The 22,049-nt window shown below is 37.5% G+C and overlaps 1 protein-coding gene across 1 annotated transcript; it reads right to left on the reverse strand.

Moving 5' to 3' along the window:
* Nucleotides 1-1,286: 1,286 nt before the first annotated feature.
* On the reverse strand, nt 1,287-10,261 carry LOC134658986 (uncharacterized). The gene is made up of 5 exons (XM_063514593.1): nt 10,050-10,261; nt 3,404-3,534; nt 3,068-3,264; nt 2,730-2,966; nt 1,287-1,628 (listed from the first exon to the last, which is right to left on the reverse strand). Exons 1-5 carry the CDS (start codon nt 10,259-10,261, stop codon nt 1,287-1,289), a joined length of 1,119 nt encoding a protein of 372 aa, XP_063370663.1.
* Nucleotides 10,262-22,049: the final 11,788 nt, after the last annotated feature.

Raw genomic sequence — 22,049 nt, forward strand, 5'->3', positions numbered from 1 at the left:
TAATACATGCAGGTGTACTGAAGGGTAAAGGCGTATAATTATTGTTCCCGCGGGAGTTATGGACTTTAGAAAAACCGGCCAAGTGCGAGTCGGACTCGCGCACGGAGGGTTCCGCACCATCAACAAAAAATAGAGCAAAACAAGCAAAAAAACGGTCACCCATCCAAGTACTGACCCCGCCCGTCGTTGCTTAACTTCGGTCAAAAATCACGTTTGTTGTATGGGAGCCCCACTTAAATCTTTATTTTATTCTGTTTTTAGTATTTGTTCTTATAGCGGCAACAGAAATACATCACCTGTGAACATTTCAACTGTCTAGACACGCTAGCTATCACGGTTCGTGAGATACAGCCTGGTGACAGACGGACGGACGGACGGACAGCGGAGTCTTAGTAATGTGTTTTTTTAGTGTTTAGTTATATTTTTATAATATGTATGCTAGTTTTTAAGGTATTTATGTATGGGCCACTAGTTGCCTGAAATAAACGATTTCATTCATTCATTCATTCATTCAATAGGGTCCCGTTTTTACCCTTTGGGTACGGAACCCTAAAAAGCTTTCTTTTTTAATTATGTCACTAATTCATACGAACCAAGTAGACAATTTCGTGCTTCGAATTTCACAGGTAAACGAGATGGCGCTGTACAGCGTCATCTGTTTTAGATGTCAAACTAAGGGGCACCTTTTCTTCTTAGACTACCGTAAAATGGGGTGAGTAGGTGCAAAATGGACATTCAAACCTCGCACTTTATTTTTACATGTGCAGACTGAATGGTGTATATAATAAGTGTTCCGGACGTTTGTATTTTAGTTTTTATTTTATTTTGGGTAGTTCCGTTTCATAACTTTGACGATAACAGGAAAACCCACCTCACCCCGTAGTCCCTCGTATTTGGGGTGAGTTGGGTTTTCATACAAAGGTGATTTTGGAAGATTGTTGGATCGATTTTTTTTTATTATGAGTATTACTATAGCTCCATTTTAAATTGGAATACATTAATTTTGTAGCAGTAGCCTTAAAAACCCAGCTCACCCCCCTTTCATCCCTTCTCTCCCCATTCATAACCCAACTCTCCCCGCGAACCCTAATCACCCCATTTTACGGTACCTCTGTGTTGGTTGTAGATACTTTGAAATAAATAAATAAAAGAAAATTATGTGACTAATTGAAAACAAAGATATAATATTACTGATATAGCTGTACAAAACGTGGGTGAATAAATAAACAAAACAACAAAAATAATAGTTAATAGCAAATAGCAACACTTATATTTAGATACTCAGTCTAGACAACCCTATCTTTCCCAGCACTAGTCTCCTTCGAAATCCACTCAAAATAGGACGTAACATTCGTAAAAATGGCCAGGTTATTGTCACAATCGTTCGGCATCAATCTCAACACCCCTAGCACACGTTCTGTGGGGGTAAAGATAGGTCCGAACTCAGTGATAAAGCAGTCAGCGTTGTGGGTCATATTGACGCATATAAGCGTGTCGTCTAAGGTGAATCCGTAGCGTTCGAAACATAAAATTGGGTCAACTAGTTCGACGTCGTATATCTCCATGTTGTTGGTGAGGTATGTGCGGCGGTCCATGGTTATTACGGTCTTCCAAACGCTGGCTTGGACCTATGAATAACAAATGGTGTTGTTAGGGAAGTATGGGTGTACCCGTCACTTCAAAATGGAGTGGATTCGGGTGCGGACGGGAAGTCATAGAAGAACCCAATATGTAGAAACGCTTTTTTCTAACCACCAGTTCTTTAAATAGAGGTCCTTCCTCTCGGATATTATACGTCATTTAATAATTCTATAAGTATTACCTTAACCAAGCCTCGTTCTGAAATCAATTTTAAACGCGTTCACTATTTTCATGTTCACTCCGTTTTAACAGACCTCCAAACATTAAAACTAATTTCAAAATAGTCAAAGATAAACCAACTTTTATAGTCTACTAGCGTTTGCCCGCAGCTTCGCACGCGCAGGAGAGTTTTTTTTAATTTAACCCCTTTAGGGGATGAATTTTGCAAAATCCTTTCTTAGTGGCCCCTAGACCATATAAGGAACCTACTTGCCAATTTTGGACTTTCTAGTCCCAGCGGTTTGGGCTGCGCGTTGATTTAAGTCAGTCAGTCAGGTCTTTCACGTTTATATATACACCGTGTTTTTATTGAATTCCGTTAACTTCGGGGTATGGTTAAGTACGTTTAAGATAACTAAATGGCATAGTTAATTTACAAAAAAAAGTTTAAAAAGTAATTAAATGTAGCATATAGCGTTGTTGTAACACGGGAATTACATTTAACTCAACTAAACAATTGAAATCTGTGACATATCAATGTCATTTCGAACATCGATTGACCGAGATTGTACTTAAGTTTAGTAGCAAATGTATGAACTCATTCGAAACACTAATCAATATGTAAACCGGCCCTAAGGCAAGTGTACACGCTTGTAGAGGCCTTATAGGAAAAAAATAAATTATTGATTATCTCCGAAATGGAGTTAATTAGAATATCAGTGTCCTTGAGAAAGTTACTTGATTTAAGCTCAGGAATGCACCCTTGAAATTAACGGAAATCAAAAAAAAACACGGTGTATAGATTGGTGTGTACTGTCGGACCAAGCTAACAAAGCGCGGAAATGTCATCATTAAAGTCCAATTTCTAAGAAAATAAGACTTTTATGATGACCCTACCTGACTTACTACACTACCTAGACGCACTCTACCTGCTGAACTCCATGGGTAAAGAAGACAGGCGCAGCTGTCTCCATGTCCTTGTCGACCTCGGCCAGAGCTATGTCGTGCCACGGGACGGTGCTGTTGGGGATGCCGAGGTTGCACCTTCCACCGCAGGATGGGTGTTGGTGGGGTCGCGGGGGTAGTCTATTGGTGTACCTGCTGAACTCCATGGGTAAAGAAGGCAGGCGCAGCTGTCTCCATGTCCTTGTCGACCTCGGCCAGAGCTATGTCGTGCCACGGGACGGTGCTGTTGGGGATGCCGAGGTTGCACCTTCCACCGCAGGATGGGTGTTGGTGGGGTCGCGGGGGTAGTCTATTGGTGTACCTGCTGAACTCCATGGGTAAAGAAGGCAGGCGCAGCTGTCTCCATGTCCTTGTCGACCTCGGCCAGAGCTATGTCGTGCCACGGCACGGTGCTGTTGGGGATGTAGCCGGGGTGCACCTTCCACCGCAGGATGGGGTAGGTATTCGTGTGGTTATGGATGTAGTCGCGGTAGAGGAACACTCGGTGGGCGCTGTTATCTGTTGGTCGAAGATTTAAATTCTTGAAGGCTTAAGATAAAAGATAGTTTATTCAAGTAGGCATATTATAATGCGCCTAAGAACGTCAAATAAAGCTACACCAGCTCCAACACCGGCGACACAGTGTGGGCGATGGTACCTGGTATCTTGCAGTGCGCGGCGGTGACAATCCACCTCATGGTGATAAAGCTGCCGAAACATATGAAACTCCAGCCCTGTGTGTTGTGAGGAACGTTGCTGCGAGCTATAATGGCGACGAGGTATGGATATCTGTGGAAAGAATGAAATCTTTATTTCAGGCAACTAGTAGCACATAAATACCTTAAAACTAGCATACATATTATTTATAAAAATATAAACTATATGAACACTAAATAAATAAATAATAAAATAAATAAATATTGGGGGACATCTTACACAGATCAACCTAGCCCCAAACTAAGCAAAGCTTGTACTATGGGTACTAGGCGACGATATACATACTTATATAGATAAATACATACTTATATATATAGAAAACATCCATGACTCCGGAACAAATATTAGTGTTCATCACACAAATAAATGCCCTTACCGGGATTCGAACCCAGGACCATCGGCTTAGCAGGCAGGGTCACTACCCACTAGGCCAGACCGGTCGTCAAAAAATCACATTATGATTGCGATCATGAATCTAGTATTAAACTGGATTGGGCATGAGTGGTGGGGATAACTGACAGAACGGGATAGCCTTATGTATCTTTCAGTAGGAGTAGCAGCGAAAGCGCTATTATTGTTTGTCCTTGTCACAGTCTCACATTTTTTTATTCCCCACCATAAATTATGGTGGGCAACAAATAAATTCGACCAATCATAGCGTCGCATTGCGTATGTTTTGTCCCTCACGGAGGCACGCGTAGACCACTTCTATAGGATGCTACTTTCTATGATTGCGATGCATTACGCAACCCCGCAGTGTCAGAGGGCCTACCGCGAACCACGTTCGACGTGTTGCCTCCCTGTCACACTTACGTACGAATTCATAAGTGCGACAGAGAGGCAACACGTCGAACGTGGTTCGCGGTAGGCCCTCAGGGAGTCGGCCGCGGAACCGCCGAAACTTGACTCCAACCGCCGTGTTCTTCTTGGTGCGGTTGCGAATGCAAAACGTAACCTTGGGAGGCCATTACTTCGCTTTAAAGATTGCGCAAAGAGGGGGGTCAATTTCTGAACACGATTTTTTTTCTGTCCGTGATGAAAATCGCGGGTTAGCATCACACAATACTTACCAATTTTTTTTTACATAAAGAAGTCACACTTTCACACCGAGTTCCATATGAATTCACTGATTAGTTGGTTTTTAGAGTACACATAAAAATACCTAAAGGCTCAAATTACTACTCCCGTGCCCTGTCCGGAATCTACTTTTGAGCATAATGAAAAATCCTACGAAAAATTCTACATTAGTATCACTAATTTAGTGTCAAATACTTAAACTAGATGATATTTACTATCACTGAGCACATATACTATTAACTTCATTGTGGTAAATAACTCGTGATCGATGTTTAAATTTTGTCCGAGCGCGCGAGTAAAATTTCGTCGGCAAAACTCAAAGGGCTCTGACAGCCGACGTTTGTATTTGAACCGCCTCGTATCCCGCCTCACCTGTACTGGCAGTATTCGGCTGTCTCTCAAAGCAAGCGGATGTAAGTCAAGCCGCGGCGTGTTCGAGCAAATCGCGTAAGTATTTCGGAATCCGGGTGGGCGACAATTTTTTTCTAATTTCGATGCCCCTTATAAATTTTATTTTCCACATAGCTTTTCAATAGCAATTGTCATATTTAGGAGCCCTTTATGTATCTTTATGTAAGCGATAACATAACAGTTTGGTCAAACACGATTTAAATTTTTGGCGAATTTTTTTATTTCGAATTCTAATTTCCGTGCCCTAATTCCCATAACAAATTTACCTAAAACAGCTGATTAAGTGGCACGGGAATTAGAAAGTATTACATATATTGTCAACAAATCTTTTATTGGGGGCACTGTAAGTTAATTGGCAATGTTTACGTCATATTATTATTACTTATATATATTGGCATTGAATATATATTATATGTAATAATAATACGACGTATATCTTTCTATTTTACATTTAAGGAAATCTTAAAGAATGCACAAAAATCTGTGAATAGTTTTTTAGTATAAGTACTATAGTACTTACATACAGGATCGACCCGAATAACCCGGGCAATTTTAATACGTAAGATAAGGTGGGGTAAGACGACACCGGGGTAAGACTATCACTTGTATGGAATCCTTGTACTGTTAGTCTTGCCCTACCTTACCTTATTCATTGATCATATTATAACATTAAAATATTATATAAACATAAAACTATTTCTGGAATTATTACATATTATAATACCGGGTAAATCCACGGTGACTCACGTTACTTTGTAGTCACTATTCCTAACAATCTTGTCGTATATTTGAGATCTACGTCGAAAACTTGATAATAATATCACAGAGTACATTACTGCGAATCATTTATCGAAGTACTTTTTCTCCATCAAATTATAAAAATTGGAGAAAAGTGGAAAATAACTCCATGACTCACGTTACAAGAAATGGACACGGAGTTTTACGCCTTTTGTGTTTATTGATTTCCCTTTGATTATTGAATGAATTAGTTTTAACAAAATAACAAAACAATGACATAAATATGCAAGCTTCTTTAATAGTTAACCAAATGAAATCAAAGATACACCCTTATTTAAATAAAATATAAAACCTTACGAACTCACGTTACAGCGATTTCGTGAATCACGTTACTTGCGACTACCTAGAATATTTTGATATTTTTTATCATTTCTAGCAAACAAATAGCATATTTTTTACTTATTATTATTAGAATTAGAACTTTTCTGATACGTTATTTAGCTCTACCCAAAGCTTGGCGATTAATTAACATCGAAGATGAGGATGCAATTGAACTATCTAAGGCTCTTGCTTATTCAGCTTTTTTCTTTGATCTATATGTTTTTCAACTCTTTTTCTGTTTTTTTCTCTTTCATCCTTTATAAATTGGTTTTTCTTTTTTTGAGTCATGTTATCTAGCAACTTCTTCTTTTGCCTGATTTTTTTGGCGGCAAGCCTATGTTTTTTCTTATACTCTTCGTACTTTCCGTCGTCTTTCAGCTTCTGTCTTCTTCTTTTTGCCCTTTCTGCCGCTGATAGAGGCATTGTAGCTACAATATACATTCAAATATTTAGTTACTCGCTTTACAGTTGCAACAACGCGATTCACTGTGACTCACGTTACAAGTATCTCAAGTCATGTATTTCTATAAAATAACACTTATGCGGAGAAATAAACCGCGAGAATGACACCATCTAAGCCCAATCATACACATAGTTCAATATAAGTTCGTTTGTCCAAAGTTTCAGTACAGTAAATGAAAAATATTGTTTTTTACGTTACTCACGTTACTCAACGACATACAATTTTCATTCACCTCTTACATATTTTTCTTTCGACTTATGATAATTGTAATCAAAGTAACGCGTGAATAATTTAATAGACAACAGATAAATAAAGGTTACTTACCTCTTCTTTGCGTAAAAATCAATTAAAGTCGTAATATTTATAATCACTTATTTTACGTTCGTAGTTGATTCCGCAAGCAGCACTTACAATGTCGGAAATTATGACAACCGTTGACTTATTATTGACTTAAGGTTATAAAATTTGTTCTGCTACCCTCATTTGATTATTCTACATTCAAACACATTCTAAATTCAATAGTTTATTTTTTCGTTGTCATGTCCGAGTTACGCGGAAAGACCCTACCTGTACCTAAGGTTACATGAAACAAAATGAATCACATTTGCAATGTTTTGTTTTTGTAAATTTGACAGCTGACAGCGTATGCCGTATAAAGTTTAAATATCTGGGAGACCGAGCTTTGCTTGGAAAACATATAGGTACCTACCTACCTAAAAACTCAAAAATACGCGTTTTTCCAGAGATAACACCTACCTAGATAGATTTTTCACCCCAGAAAACCCTCATATATGATAAAATTTCATCGAAATCGTTAGAGCCGTTTCCGAGATCCCCGAAATATATACAAGAATTGCTCGTTTAATAGATTAGTTGTTATAAATTAGCTTTTCTAATACAAGAAAAATTAAATATATCCTATTCTTACTATATTATAAATGCGAAAGTATCTCTGTCTGTCTGTCTGTTATCTCGTCACGCTTAAACCGCTGAACCAATATCATGTTGATAATATTTGGCATGGAGATAGTTTGAGGCCCGGGGAAGGACAAAGGATCTGGGGACACGGCAGTGCCGCCGCCAAGTCGAGCAAAAAAAAGTGGCACGGTCAAAATAACATTGAATTTGAACATGTAATCTAAGAATTAATGCACTTTAAAATCCCTTAGTTTTGTCACTGACACAATCACTCACGATCATCATTATTCTAAGGTACTTCTAGCATACCCACAAGTTCCAAATTTGAAACGTAATTAGGTTTAAGCTTTTTAAGCCAATAAAAATCTAATAATACTGCAATATTAGTCACGTTCTAAAGATCTAATAACTGCATAAATAAGTTTGTAATCCTATAGAAATATATGCGATAACAAATTTACCTTTTAGTTCTTACAATTAGTAGGGAAAGTAAAGGTACACTACGATGTACGATGTGAGTATGAATAAAGATGTATATAGTTATGATATGTGTATACATAGTATCAGTATGGTATGGGTATGATTACCTGAAAAGAAGGACAGCCTACAAAAAGAGATGGGATCCTATCAAAAACATTACATGTAAAAAGATGCAAGTCTCGCAACGCAGTTCTTCTACTACAAAAAAAGTTTTGAGATGTAATGTGAAACCAAGTCGGTTATTTTAGACAATGCCAGGGGGGTATTAAAACCGTAATACTATTAGATACCTTATTAGGGTTCCGTAGCCAAATGGCAAAAAACGGAACCCTTATGGATTCGTCATGTCTGTCTGTCTGTGATAGTCTTACCCCGGTGATAGTCTTACCCCACCTTACCTCATATGTGGTTAAACAATTGTTTGTGTTATGAATTTATGAAGGCAGCATATTCGATTTCTTCAGATTAACTTACACAATAACTTCTTCTCTCTGTGCCCCTATTTATTTCTTAGTATCATTTCCTATACGGCCATAAAGCAGATCATACACCTTGTACCTATCTACATGCAGATACATAATGACACTTTTTAATGAATAGTTTTGTATGTAAGGCGGACATGTTTACGCAACTACTCAAAGTATTGTTTTGAAATATATATATTTTACTAAGAAAGAGAGATTAGTTGCCATTAAAATCAAGGAAACTATTAGTCAAATACGTAGTTTTTAGTGTATCATACTTTCGTAGATTTGTCGTCCGAAACTAAAATTAAAGTAGATAAATATGTTCGATGCCGCTTCAGTATGGTTGAAGTATATTATTGTAGATTAAAATATACATAAATAATAGTTTTAACTACCAAAATAAGCTAAGAAAACAATTCCTGTGCCATGTTCTAATTTCCGTGCTAGTAAAATCTAATTCCCATGGACACACTAATTCCCGTGCCCTGACCAAAATTTTAAATTGAAATAACTTTTATAGTTTTATGAATATTTTTACCCCATAAGAAAATTAATGTTTATTATATTTTTTATCAAATTATCAGCATATTTTTTTTTGTGTAATGTTAGTATTTCAAAATTCCATGGGAATTAGACAAAAATGCTCGTTTGGTGAAATTGACCCAGGGACATGATTGCCTTCCATATCGACCACCGAGACTGGGGGAGACTCGCAGAACAGCGGTAGCCTAAGCAAATTAGAAAAATCTGCGGAAATAATTCGTGTAGTTTTGCAAATAGTCTATTTTGACAGACGGGTAACTACGGAACCCTACACTGAGCATGGCCCGATATGCTCTTGGCCGGTTTTTTATATTTGATCAGAAGGTCGCGTAGCTTGCTTACTATATTTTTTTTTATTTATTTATGATGAACAATTACGAAAAAACGACGTTTTCTTAAACCGTCTATTTTTTATCTCTTATTTAACTTTAACAGCCTGTAGCTCCTAAAGTATTGATCGCAGAGTAAAAATAAACATAACTAAATTTGTAGGAAATTTTATGTTAAAACTTTTGTCCGAAGTAATTATAATGCTATTCGTAAAGATATTCGAGATAAGTATGAGCAAAAATATGAATAAAAGGTACCTTCAACCCCCTCCTACACCCTCAGCACATCCCCTACCCTCGAGGACTTTTAGTATGTTTATCTGGTCACCACAAGGTATACTTGTACCAATTTTCAAAACTACACGAATTATTTCCGCAGATTGGCCAAATTCGGCTTAATTTGACGTGGCTACGGACGGAATGGCGCAAACGTGTTGTGGAGGATCAAGTTTTGTGATGAGACCTGGCGGCCTAGCCAAGGTGACGATCGCTTGCGCTTTGCCATTGAATCGCTGTATCTCTCACTCTTCCATATTAGTGCGATAGTTGCGTTTCGGAGCGTAAGCGATTGGCACGTTGGTTGGCCGCTATCGCTGACAAGAGGCAAAAACGACGACAAGGCGTCTCAGTGCCGTTTTCCGCAAATCTCTCTTGTCAGGCCTGTGGTAGACCATGTCTATTCAGCCACCAAAAATGGTGTTACACCATAAATCGTCTGCAATAGATGCAAAGGCCAATGACGATGATGACACCAAAAAGGCAGTTTTGACCAAAACTCACCGAAAAGACGCAATAGAAAAGCGTTTCATATCACTCCAAACATCTACGTTCGCCAGCACTGGAAGCTTCAACTCAACAATCTCAGCAATCTCAGCATAAGTCTCGTAAGTCTTATCCTGGTCGCTGACTGATGTGGCGAACTTTATGACACAGAACAGAGCGAACAGAGATAACACAGAGACGAAGCCGATGGCTAGATATGTTTCCTTCATGGTGTTCTTGGTTTAATTTCACGTAGGGTTGTTTATTGTGGTTTTAGACTATGTTTTAGACATGTTTTAGACCAAAGAGCATATGATCACTGTTTTAGACATAATAATTTGACATAATTTTAAAGTACGTACAGATTAATAACAGAGCAAAGAGTTCCTAAGTATGTGTTGGTTAGAGTCTGTGCGGAAAGAGAAGAGTCGTGGGATTTGAGGGCGCGCCAGTGCTATTTTATGGTTTTTGCTATGCTGACAACACTGGTCACGTGATTATAGTACGACTCTAAAGGTCATGATACTTGAATCCCTTTTGTTCCGGTTTTTTGCCACAGCTTACTAAACGGAGCCTGGTGGTGGTGTCGGCTCGTTAACTCAATCCTCTGATTTAGCACAGGCACTAGTTTTATTTTTAAAACACACTCATGTTTTTATGTCTCAGATACTAAAGTGACAGTGCGATTGACAAACCTGCTAAAACTAGTTAAGAATCTGCCCAATACAACTGTCATTTTAGTACCAAACAAGATAGTGTCTCATTTATGTACTGCCTAATCTGTGCAGTCCAACAGTTATTTTAATACAAAACCGGGTAGATCGGATAGAAATTGGGCAATAGAACTGTAATTTTACTATCAGGGATATAAAAATAGTGCATAAGTAGGTAGGCCTTATTGGGATATGTCCGGTTCTCTCATCTCACAATATTTTACTTCGCCGAAAAGTCACTGCTAAATATGAAATATAATTTCGTAACTAACAAAACCTAGTAAACGAACTTACAAATAAAGAAATATTTTATTAGAAAAAGTTTTATTCTTTGTAATCGAAGTCTGAATTCAAATATTCAATGTCACTTAAATATGTTTGAGCTAGCTTCAGAACAACCACGGACACTCATAGAACTATCTTCATCTGAATTGGATGTGCTTGAATCCAGCACATAGATTACAAATTCTTGCATATCACCTACATAGCGGTCTTTTATTCGAGATACCGTAGGTACTTTTACTCAATCCTGAAAAAAAAATACATATAAATAATATGCATAAATTGCAAGTATCAAGACTATTTGTCAGTTATTTTAAAGATCATGAATGACCTGCATATTTATGAAAATGAATATATTTTGAATGCATAGGTATACTTACCGATTATGTACCGGGGACAAGTAACTTAGGGGGCTTATCAAATAGGTAATTATTTAATATTAAATACAACATCAATACCCGTAAATAGCGGAAACACGTTCCGCGACTTTTTGTAAGTCGATAGTCAGATTTTAGCCGTTTTCTTCCTGCTGACAAAACCGAACAATATGTTAAATATAATTTTTCTTGTGGTTTTATGTACGGTTTTATCGTGTTTTGAAAATATTTTATACATAAAATTTGCGGTTTTTGTTAATAAAAATATACAATGACAGAAGTTTGTTTACTTTTTACAAGACAGGTGTCAAAGATTTGATTGCCATATAAAATTGAAAATGTTAGTTCCCGTTTCTGCCACGACTCTTTTCTTTCCGCACAGACTAGTTTATCAAGGACTGTCTCATTTCAGACATAGACAGAGACAGAGAGAATCATCATACACACAAAGAGCATTATAAAAATTATAATCACTACGTTCTACCTACACCAAGTGGTTACCGTAAAACGAGGTGACTTTATGAAATTTTGGGGATACTTTGATAGTTTTAAAACTGCCACTAAATTATCATTATTCATTATTTTCTCGAACTGTTCGTGTAACAAGTTAGATTATTATATATACTTGTTTACCTACTACTAAAAAATCCGAATAAAAATATGTAACGGCTGAAAAACTGAAATATCGAAGTCGCCCCTGCATTTGAAAGTCACCCCGGTTTACGGTATATAATATAATTCTCTTTGGGTTCAGCCATCAGATATATCGGAGCGGCCAAGGCGCTCACAAGTATCAAAACACACCTCTAATGTCAAGGGGCTATGTAAAGTATTATCTATGGTCGTCTGTCATGTCTGTCATAATTATATATTCGCACACTCCTAATTAAACGTGTCTTAGTCACTGGTCTTAGTCGCTTAAAATGTAGTGGTATTAATCGCATTTTGCTCATTTTGTCTCACTCAGTGAGCAAACTGCGATTTTGCTCACTGTTTTTAAGTAGCAAAGTACCCTTGTTCGAGCTGCTGAGGTGAAAATTTAATTGTTGGTTAAGAAAACATGAGTGAATAGAGGTAAGTGATGAAGACGGAATACATTTTTCGGGTTCTCTAATATGTTCTCACTGCTGAGGTGAAAAGTTTTGTGAACTACACGAGATCAAAGTTATTTGCATCTCGTGAGCTTTTGAGTCCCTTACTACGCTCAAGATTCTAAATTAGATTCACGAGCGTAGCGAGTATAGTATAGAATTGTTCGCTTGCACGGGACTCAAAATAAGCACTCGAAGAAATATCAAACTTTGATCTCTTGTTGTACAAATAACTATTTCATTTGAATACGAGGAAAGTAAAATGCATCTGATTTTAAAAAACATGACTGAATATAAATTTTTAGACTGTTTCTCGAGTGTACTTTCAATTAACAATTTAGGCAAAAATATCTTTATTTATGGAATAGGGAGTCAAATATCGGAATGGAAATTGTATAACAAATCCATTTAAACCAAAATTTCAATTGCTTATCGTAAAAAAATTAATAAAATCGTACTTGGAACCTAAAATATTCTAGTGCAAAAACTTATCATTTTCTGTACACCTTTTAGAACAAGAATGACCCTCTTTCAGAGCATGAGAAATGAAAATTTTATTTAAAGGTATGTACTGTAAAACGTTGTACGATACTACGATATACGTACAACCCACGTCGGTCGTGTTTTAATCGCCACTCGTTGCGAATTTCCTACTTTCCGCACTTGTATGATAATATTGATAAATAAATATATATAGTGGTTTAATTATGTACTTACCCAAGATTCGCCAGCCGCTGCATTTCTACACATCACAAAACTTTTTCCACATCTCCCTCCGCTCGCTCCGATAGTAATCTTTTATTACCTCGTTGCAAATTGTAGATATCGGCGATAAGAACGAACAGAGACGCATAAATCTTTGCGACGATAAAAGGGAGAGTTTGGGGTACTTTGGTGTGTACAGAGATAGATAGATTAACATAATGAGAGCAAAGTTTCATTTAAGTAACTGTAACTTTTCCTACGCCACGGTTTTAGGAGATAGAAAAATGTAAATATTTTCAACGGCCATGCCTAAGAGATTGAATAATAAAGATTGCATTGTCACTACATATTAGTAAGTATAAAACAAAGTCGCTTCCCTGTCTGTCCGTCTGTCTGTCTGTATGCTTAGAGCTTAGAAAACTACACAACGGATTTTGATGCGGTTTTAATAGATAGAGTGGTTCAAGAGGAAGTTTTATGTATAATTTGTTAACCCGTGCGAAGCCGCGAAAACTACACAACGGATTTTGATGCGGTTTTAATAGATAGAGTGGTTCAAGAGGAAGTTTTATGTATAATTTGTTAACCCGTGCGAAGCCGGGGCGGGTCGCTAGTATTGCATAAATGTAAAAGTTGTGGAGAAAAAAATCGTCAAGAAATAAAGGAATGTAAGTTTGTAACTGGATTAGTTAATAAAATTTTATACCCATACAAAAATATCAGCCGAAGTTCCATATGTAAATTTCGCGATTTTGGAAACTTCCCTACGCTACGGCACCTCAGGCCGCGTAGCCAACATGCCAATCGCTAACGCTACGTAGCGAACGAAACGCAACTGTCCTGTCACACTTATATGGAAGAGAGACACAAAGCGATTCGATGGCGAAGCAATAGCGATTGTCACCTTGGATAGGCTAATGCTACGTAGCGAACGAAACGCAACTGCCGCTATCACACTTACCTATATGGAAAAGAGGGATAGAGAGACACAAAACGATTCGATGGCAAAGCGCAAGCGATCGTCACCTTGGCTAGGCCCTGTATGGCTCAAAACACCAGTAATTGTAATGTATGGGCGCCGCTGGAAACATTTGTCCCTCTCCGCCATTTTTCTCCACTCTCCTCGAGATTAAATCGAGTGTCTTGTGATTTATGCCGGCAACCCCTTCTGAGTTATGTCTGAAGAAATGTTTATAGTTATCTTGTCTTCAAAACAGTATAACATTACATACTTACTTACGTAAAAGTATTGTTTATAAATTAGGTACGTTTTGTTCAAGAACGAGAGTGATGAAGCGAGATGTAGCGAGTAGTTCTAAAAGTGAAATCTTGAGCGTTGCAATGGTTTAAAGTCTTTACAAGGCTTTGCTACCGAGTGAAGCACTAAATTTTTCAACCAGTGGAGGATTTGCCCTAAAGCCCAGTATAGGCCCGGATAGGATATATTATTATAAGAATAAAGAGAACCTTTACAAGCTGGTGTGCTGAAAAGAGATTTCGTTAACCAGCTGCCTTTCTACCACTCTTATGTTAGCTTTATGTAAGTGTAATATAGTCTATATTTGATACGTCTCTCTTCGGCAGTATAGAAATAAACAGTAAACTACACATAATCATAATAAAAAAACCGGACAAGTGCGAGTCGGACTCGCCCACCGAGGGTTCCGTACTTTTTAGTGTTTGTTGTTATAGCGGCAACTGAAATACTATCATCTGTGAAAATTTCAACTGTCTAGAGTCTGTGCGGAAAGAAAAGAGTCGTTAGAATGTATGGGACCCAATACATTCCACGACTCTTCTCTTTCCGAACAGACTCTATATATTACGGTTCAGGAGTCATGAGATACATTACGGTAAATTAAGAGCGTGGTAGTAGCACTAAAACTACTAATAGGTACTCGATACTAATACGACGAACGAACTAATGACGGATGTTATTTTTCCTGTTTTGTTCTGATTTTTGTACAATAAGGTGTTTTACGAGGGGCGTTCAAAATATTCTCGGTATTGATATCTTACAACCTCTTCTAAAATTTCTTTCGTTACTGGCCGCTAAGGTTTATTCATTGACATTAAAAAAAAGTATAATTCGAACCGAGATGTTCTTTTGTTTTTCTGCAATTGCTGAACAAACATGAACATCATGTGGGAATTGACAATGTTAACTAAATTAGAACATCGATGCGTGATAAAATTCTTGACAAAACAGGGTAAAAATCAAAAAACCATAAAAGAGGAAATGGATTGTGTTTACCGTGAGTCTGCTCCTTCTTTATCTACCATTCAAAAGTGGTCAAGCGAGTTTAAACGTGGAAGGGAGAGTGTTGAAGACGACCCTAGACCTGGCCGGCCTGTAGTAGCTACTTCACAAGAAAATATTGATAAAGTGGAAAAACTTATATTGGAAGATGGTCGAGTGAAGGTAAAATCTATAGCACAAGTAACCAATCTCTCTATTGGTACCGTACATGATATTATCCATGACCATCTTAATATGTCAAAAGTAAGTGCAAGATGGGTTCCGCGAATGCTGACTCGGCTTCAAAAAGACATGCGTGTAGCTTGTTGTTCCGATTTTATTGACCTGTGCGGTGAAAATCCTGATGAGGTGCTGCAAAGAATAGTTACTGGAGATGAAACCTGGGTTCATCATTATGACCCAGAGAGTAAACAAGAGTCCATGCAGTGGCACATTAAGGGTTCAGCTCATCCCAAGAAGTTCAAGGTCATCCCTTCAGCTGGCAAGGTCATGGCCACGATATTTTGGGATTGTGAAGGAGTATTACTGATCGATTATAAAGAAAAAGGTGTAAATATCACAGGACAGTACTACGCTAACATTCTACGTCAATTAAAGGATGCAATCAAAGAAAAGAGGCGGGGAAAGTTAACCAAAGGTGTTATGCTTCTGCATGACAACGCCCCCGTCCATACTGCTCATATTGCCAAGGCAGCTATTGTTGAATGTGGGTTTGAAACTGTTACTCACCCACCGTATAGTCCGGACTTAGCCCCCAGCGACTTCTTTTTGTTCCCCAATCTTAAAAAGGATCTGCGTGGAAATAAATTTTCCGATGATGAAGCATTGAAGGCGGCAGTGGAGGAGCATTTTTACACCAAAGATAAAAAATATTTTTATGCAGGATTAAAAAAAATAATTGATCGATCTTTTAAGTGTATGAACATAGGGGGGGAGTATATTGAAAAATAAAAATATCAAACTTTTCGTACTTGTTTGTTTTCATTCTCATACCGAGAATATTTTGAACACCCCTCGTACTACTACTACTACTACTAAAACATCAAGTACAGTTGCCGTCAGATATATCGGAGCGGCCAACGTGTTCACAATATCTGAACAAGCACTCTAACGCCTTGAGAATAGATGCGTGCTCAGATATTTGTGAGCTCCTCGGCCGCTCCCATATATCTGATGGCGACCGTACCTACAATATGGTTGTCTTACTTAACGCAACCGCACTGTGGATAATATCAACTTGTGTGATCCAAAAGTCAACAGTGTAAGTGTAAGGGCAAATATTGACGCACCGCTTACCCGCGCACTTAGCTTATTACGAGATATAAACACTATGGAAGTGGTAGGTATAAAGACTATAAAGAGCGTGCTGGCCCCTATTTCACCACGGTGACAGGTGCGAAAATTGTCGACATACTGTTACTGACGTCACAGGCCTCCATAGACTACGGTAACCGCTTACCATCGGACGGGCGGTATTCTTGTTTGCCACCAACATAGGTATTAATTAAAAAAAACTCCATTATATCGCCAATAAATAAGTAAGTACTTATTTTGCGAAGCTAATGACAATTGTCACAAGGAACACGACAATTGTCACAGAACTCATTTTGTGTCAAGAATTACCGAAAGTTCTATTAAATCGTGTGGCAAATGTCATCGTCATCATCATAAACTTCGAAAGAGAAATACCTGTTTTCTGCCGATATAATAAAGTTTTTTTAAATAATACAATGATGGTGGCAAACAGGAATACGGTCCGCCCGATGGTAAGCGGTAACCGAAGCCAATGGATGCCTGTGACGTCAGCAACATTTGTCGAATTGTCGCACCTGTCGCCGTGGTGAAATAGGGGCCTGCATGGTGTGTTCCAAAACTAGCGACCCGCCCCGGCTTCGCACGGGTTAACAAATTATACATAAACCTTCCTCTTGAATCACTCTATCTATTAAAAAACGTTTTAAAGATCTAAAACATAGAGGTATATATTTGACAGAGAGAATGTCACTTAAGAGAAACTGTGACACTGCAATGGCGGACGTTTTGAATATGCGCGTGTAGACGAGTGTTACCATGTATATAACACAAATTCTCCCCTAATGGTGAAACAATTATTTTTAATATCGTCCTTGTTTTCAAATAAAAAAATTAGGACCGTTTTACCTTAGACAATAAAAAAGGTGTGTACGTATCTGATTTTATAGGTCTTGAAAATGCGTAATATTGCACAATTACATTGTGCAAACATTATTTTCAATACCTAATGATATTTAGCATCGTAATGAAATCAGTTCGTCATGTTTTTAGGGTTCCGTAGCCAAATGGCAAAAAACGGAACCCTTATAGATTCGTCATGTCTGTCTGTCCGTCTGTCTGTCCGTCTGTCTGTCCGTCCGTATGTCACAGCCACTTTTCTCCGAAACTATAAGAACTATACTGTTGAAACTTGGTAAGTAGATGTATTCTGTGAACCGCATTAAGATATTCACACAAAAATAGAAAAAAAACAATTAATTTTTGGGGTTCCCCATACTTCGAACTGAAACTCAAAATTTTTTTTTTCATCAAACCCATACGTGTGGGGTATCTATGGATAGGTCTCCAAAAATGATATTGAGGTTCCTAATATCATTTTTTTCTAAACTGAATAGTTTGCGCGAGAGACACTTCCAAAGTGGTAAAATGTGTGCCCCCCCCCCCCCCTAACTTCTAAAATAAGGGAATGATAAAACTAAAAAAAATATATGATGTACATTACCATGTAAACTTCCACCGAAAATTGGTTTGAACGAGATCTAGCAAGTAGTTTTTTTTTAATACGTCATAAATCGCCTAAATACGGAACCCTTCATGGGCGAGTCCGACTCGCACTTGGCCGCTTTTTTAATTTATACATTTAACTTGAAACAACAAAAAAATTATAATACATAACAAACAAACGTTAACTATCAAACATGCATGTAAGCGTCTAATCTCCTTAGTATCGGGAAATTACCATACCGACCTAGTTTGAAATGCACAATCAATAATTTAACCATTTACCTAAATGATCTCTTATATACATAATGATTTAATAAGAAGGGTATCAATTACCCTACTTACCCTATTTGTTACTGGTCACACTCCTGTTTTGCAGTTTGATAATTTATAAACAATAAATTATTGTGATTTTACGTACTAATTGATAAACTTAAGTATGAAAAGTTATTCCGTGACTTTTTTTCTTTCGATCGGTACAATTCTAGCAGGATTTAACTACGCATGCCGGCATATTTTATATTTTTCTTCGACATGTTTACTTCAATGACGTTTCGATTCGTCTGACGGCAAACTGGTGGATGTGGGCTGTCAATGTGTGTGTGTCACGCGTAAATACTATGAAACTGGTGGATGTTGGAATCACAGTTGTTTGTAAGCGAAACTCTGTCCGTAATATTATAGGTTCATGATCTAAAATTACCTTGTTAACATCATTTTGAACACCTCGCCCGCTTAGCAACTTCCTGCTGACTGTACAACAAAGTGATGGTGGCGTGGTGGTCGCTCGACGGGTTAATGATGACATGACATGGCCACACTTTGTCATCGCAAATGTCATGCAGTTACGCATCCTCCGACTATGTTAAAATTGGGGCCACATCCAGTTGATGGTAACATGACCGTGTGATCGAGCATTCGCATTGATACGGGGGCTTAGTACAAATTGTAACAAATGGCATGTTAGTAGCTAAAGTTTTATACTTATTTCAATCCGTGACCTTATATGTAGGTAGACATGTAGAATGTAGGTAGGTACCAGGCGGCCTAGCCAAGGTGACAATCGCTATCGCTTCGCCATCGAATCGCTTTGTGTCTCTCTGTCACTCTTCTGGCTCCTCTACACGATGGGCCAGCGCCGGCCACTCCAAGGGACGCAGCCATGAGGTAGAATGAGATAGCAATATCACTTGCTCCCTCTAACGCATAAATGCGTCCCTTGGAGTGGCCGGCGCTGGCCCATCGTATAGAGGAGCCATTCCATATAAGTGTGGCAGTGACAGTTGTGTTTCGTTCGCTACGGAGCATTAGCGATTGGCATGTTGTCTACGGGGCCTGATATATGTATATATAGTTGGCGAAACCAATTAGGTAGTCAGTCAGTAAGAACCAAGAAAACTATACTCATCCTTTTCTTTTCGGTGCTAGTACTAGTGTAAGACAAAGATAGTATGACTCTCTGTCTATGTTTGAAATGAGACAGTCCTTTGACAAACTATAATTAAGTTTCAAAGGAGAACATCCGGATACTTACTCCGAGTCCGGATATGAAACAAAAGCATTTTTACCGAAGCTGAAACGGATGTACTTACCTAACATTCATCAGCAGAAGTGGCTAAGCGGGCGAGGTGTTCAAAATTACCTTGACACGCTCTTATTCTCTTAACAATGCAGTCGCGTCAAGATCATTTTGAACACCTGGCCCGCATAGCAACTTCTGCTGATGACTGTATAATGTGGTATAATTAACCATGCTAGGCCCCTTCGTTAGATTGTTTTTAGATTTGTTATTTAATTACTTTTAATGTATTTCTAAAAGTTAGAAGCGTAAAACAAATTAAAAAGTAGTATGGATTTTTTATGTAGTACAGATGTAGTACGTGCATAATAATTGTTTTCCATCGTGTTTTCTCGGAAACGTTAGTATTTGTCATGCTACTTCAGTCACCCTCAGTACTTTTTGTACCGACTGACTGAAATAACAAGACATACATACGTTCGTAGTTCGTACGGTTCCGTAAAAATACGAAGTAAAACAATTATGCAATACATCTGTACCTTCATCAAATCCGTACCTGAGAAGCATAACACTGTAAGTGCCATTTAAGTACCTAATTTTACAGGAGAAGCGATTTTGTGTCAAAATTTGTGTTACAAGGATTTTCGAACAACATAAAATGACACACAAGAGGGTTATGTCAGAGTTTTGTAAATTAATCAACAGTAAATATATTTGACATTATTATGTACCTACCTATTACTTTCAAGTTATCATTTTGTACTTATAAGATATATTTTTCAATAAAACTAAAAAAACTACCCCACATACAGTAGGTATTCTGCTTCTAAGCTCAAATTCGAGGAGTTACAGTAATATTAAAGGTCCTTAACGAGATTGAAAATACTGCCATATCATTTTTATAATAATAACAAGTCCGTTTAAATGCAAATAACCATTGTAGTCAACTTAAACTGATTATAATATAGAAATTTTAAGTTTTAGTCAGGACATACAGTAAAATGCCTTACAATATGCCTAGCATTATATATAGTGTATGTGCACTCAGAACCGTAAACTCTCTGGACATACCTTAAAATGAACCTAGTAGCATTTTACTGTATTTCACTTACATCAAAATGTTTCCCAGAGGGTTATACACTTACAGTAAAATGCATTTGAAAAACTTGGAATTGGTAGTATTATCGATAAATATAGTTTTATGGAGCGATGGAGCATCAGAAATTATGTACGATACTGTAAAAAACCGAAAATCACAAAAAATTGACTTACAGTGTTATGCCTCTCAGGTACGGAAATTGTGTCAAAACATTTTCAATAATGTAGATATCCAGAGAGGAACATGGGGATTACGTTTGTATGATAAGGGCGGTCGTCCATTTTCGTCCTAAAAGAACTGCCATAACAAGAACATCCATTAGATCCAAGTAATTTCTAAAGCATTTCATTATTTTCATTAAAACAGTAATGACACCCAAAAGCATCGTCAGAGCATTAACAAAACGAAGTAACAATTCAAAATTAACAGCACTTTGTTTATGATTGATGAATACGCCCCATCACTAGATTTAAAACGACCCCTGAATAGTGATGTGCTTGTAACGCGAGCTTTATTTAGAATAACTTTAGTTCGGGAATGTTCCCTAGTTCCCTATGAGTTTCAGCACTCAATTCCCGCTAGCTTGTCAAAATATAAAAAATTCTATATAATTTAATTATGTCTATCGTAATGTATCACAACAATTTTTTATGTAAAAATGTATCCACGAATGTAGTGTCGATACAAACCCGATACTCCCGATAGGGTTTCACGACACTTTTCTGTTTCAATCAATGTAAGATTTTAATATGGCATAAATAAATGAATAAAGAAATAAACATTCAACTAACAGCATTTTATGCGCGCTTACAGCTTAAGAGTCCGCAGCAAGCTCGATTCTCCATACAAACGTAGTTACCCGAGAGACTGACCCATTTCAAGAAGAAGAAAAGTTACGCTCTCATTTTAAAACGACTAGCTAGATTGCTCTAAAACTTTATAATTACAATCATCATCATTACAATAGGATAAGGCATATCTATGCCTGTAATTCGTTTATGTAGCTACAGGTACCATAGTTATAAAAATACAGCGAATTTAAGTTTTTAATACTAAACTTGTTTTTGCTTGGTTTTTGCTCTATTTCGTTTGTTTTATAAGCTGAAGCTCTACACCGTGTTTTTTTTTTATTTCCGTTAATTTCAAGGGTGCATTCCTGAGCTCAAATCAAATAACTTTCTCAAAGACACCGATATTCTAATTAACTCCATTTCGGAG

The sequence above is a fragment of the Cydia amplana genome, chromosome 24 (genome assembly GCF_948474715.1).
Source record: "Cydia amplana chromosome 24, ilCydAmpl1.1, whole genome shotgun sequence".
Lineage (NCBI taxonomy): Eukaryota > Metazoa > Arthropoda > Insecta > Lepidoptera > Tortricidae > Cydia > Cydia amplana.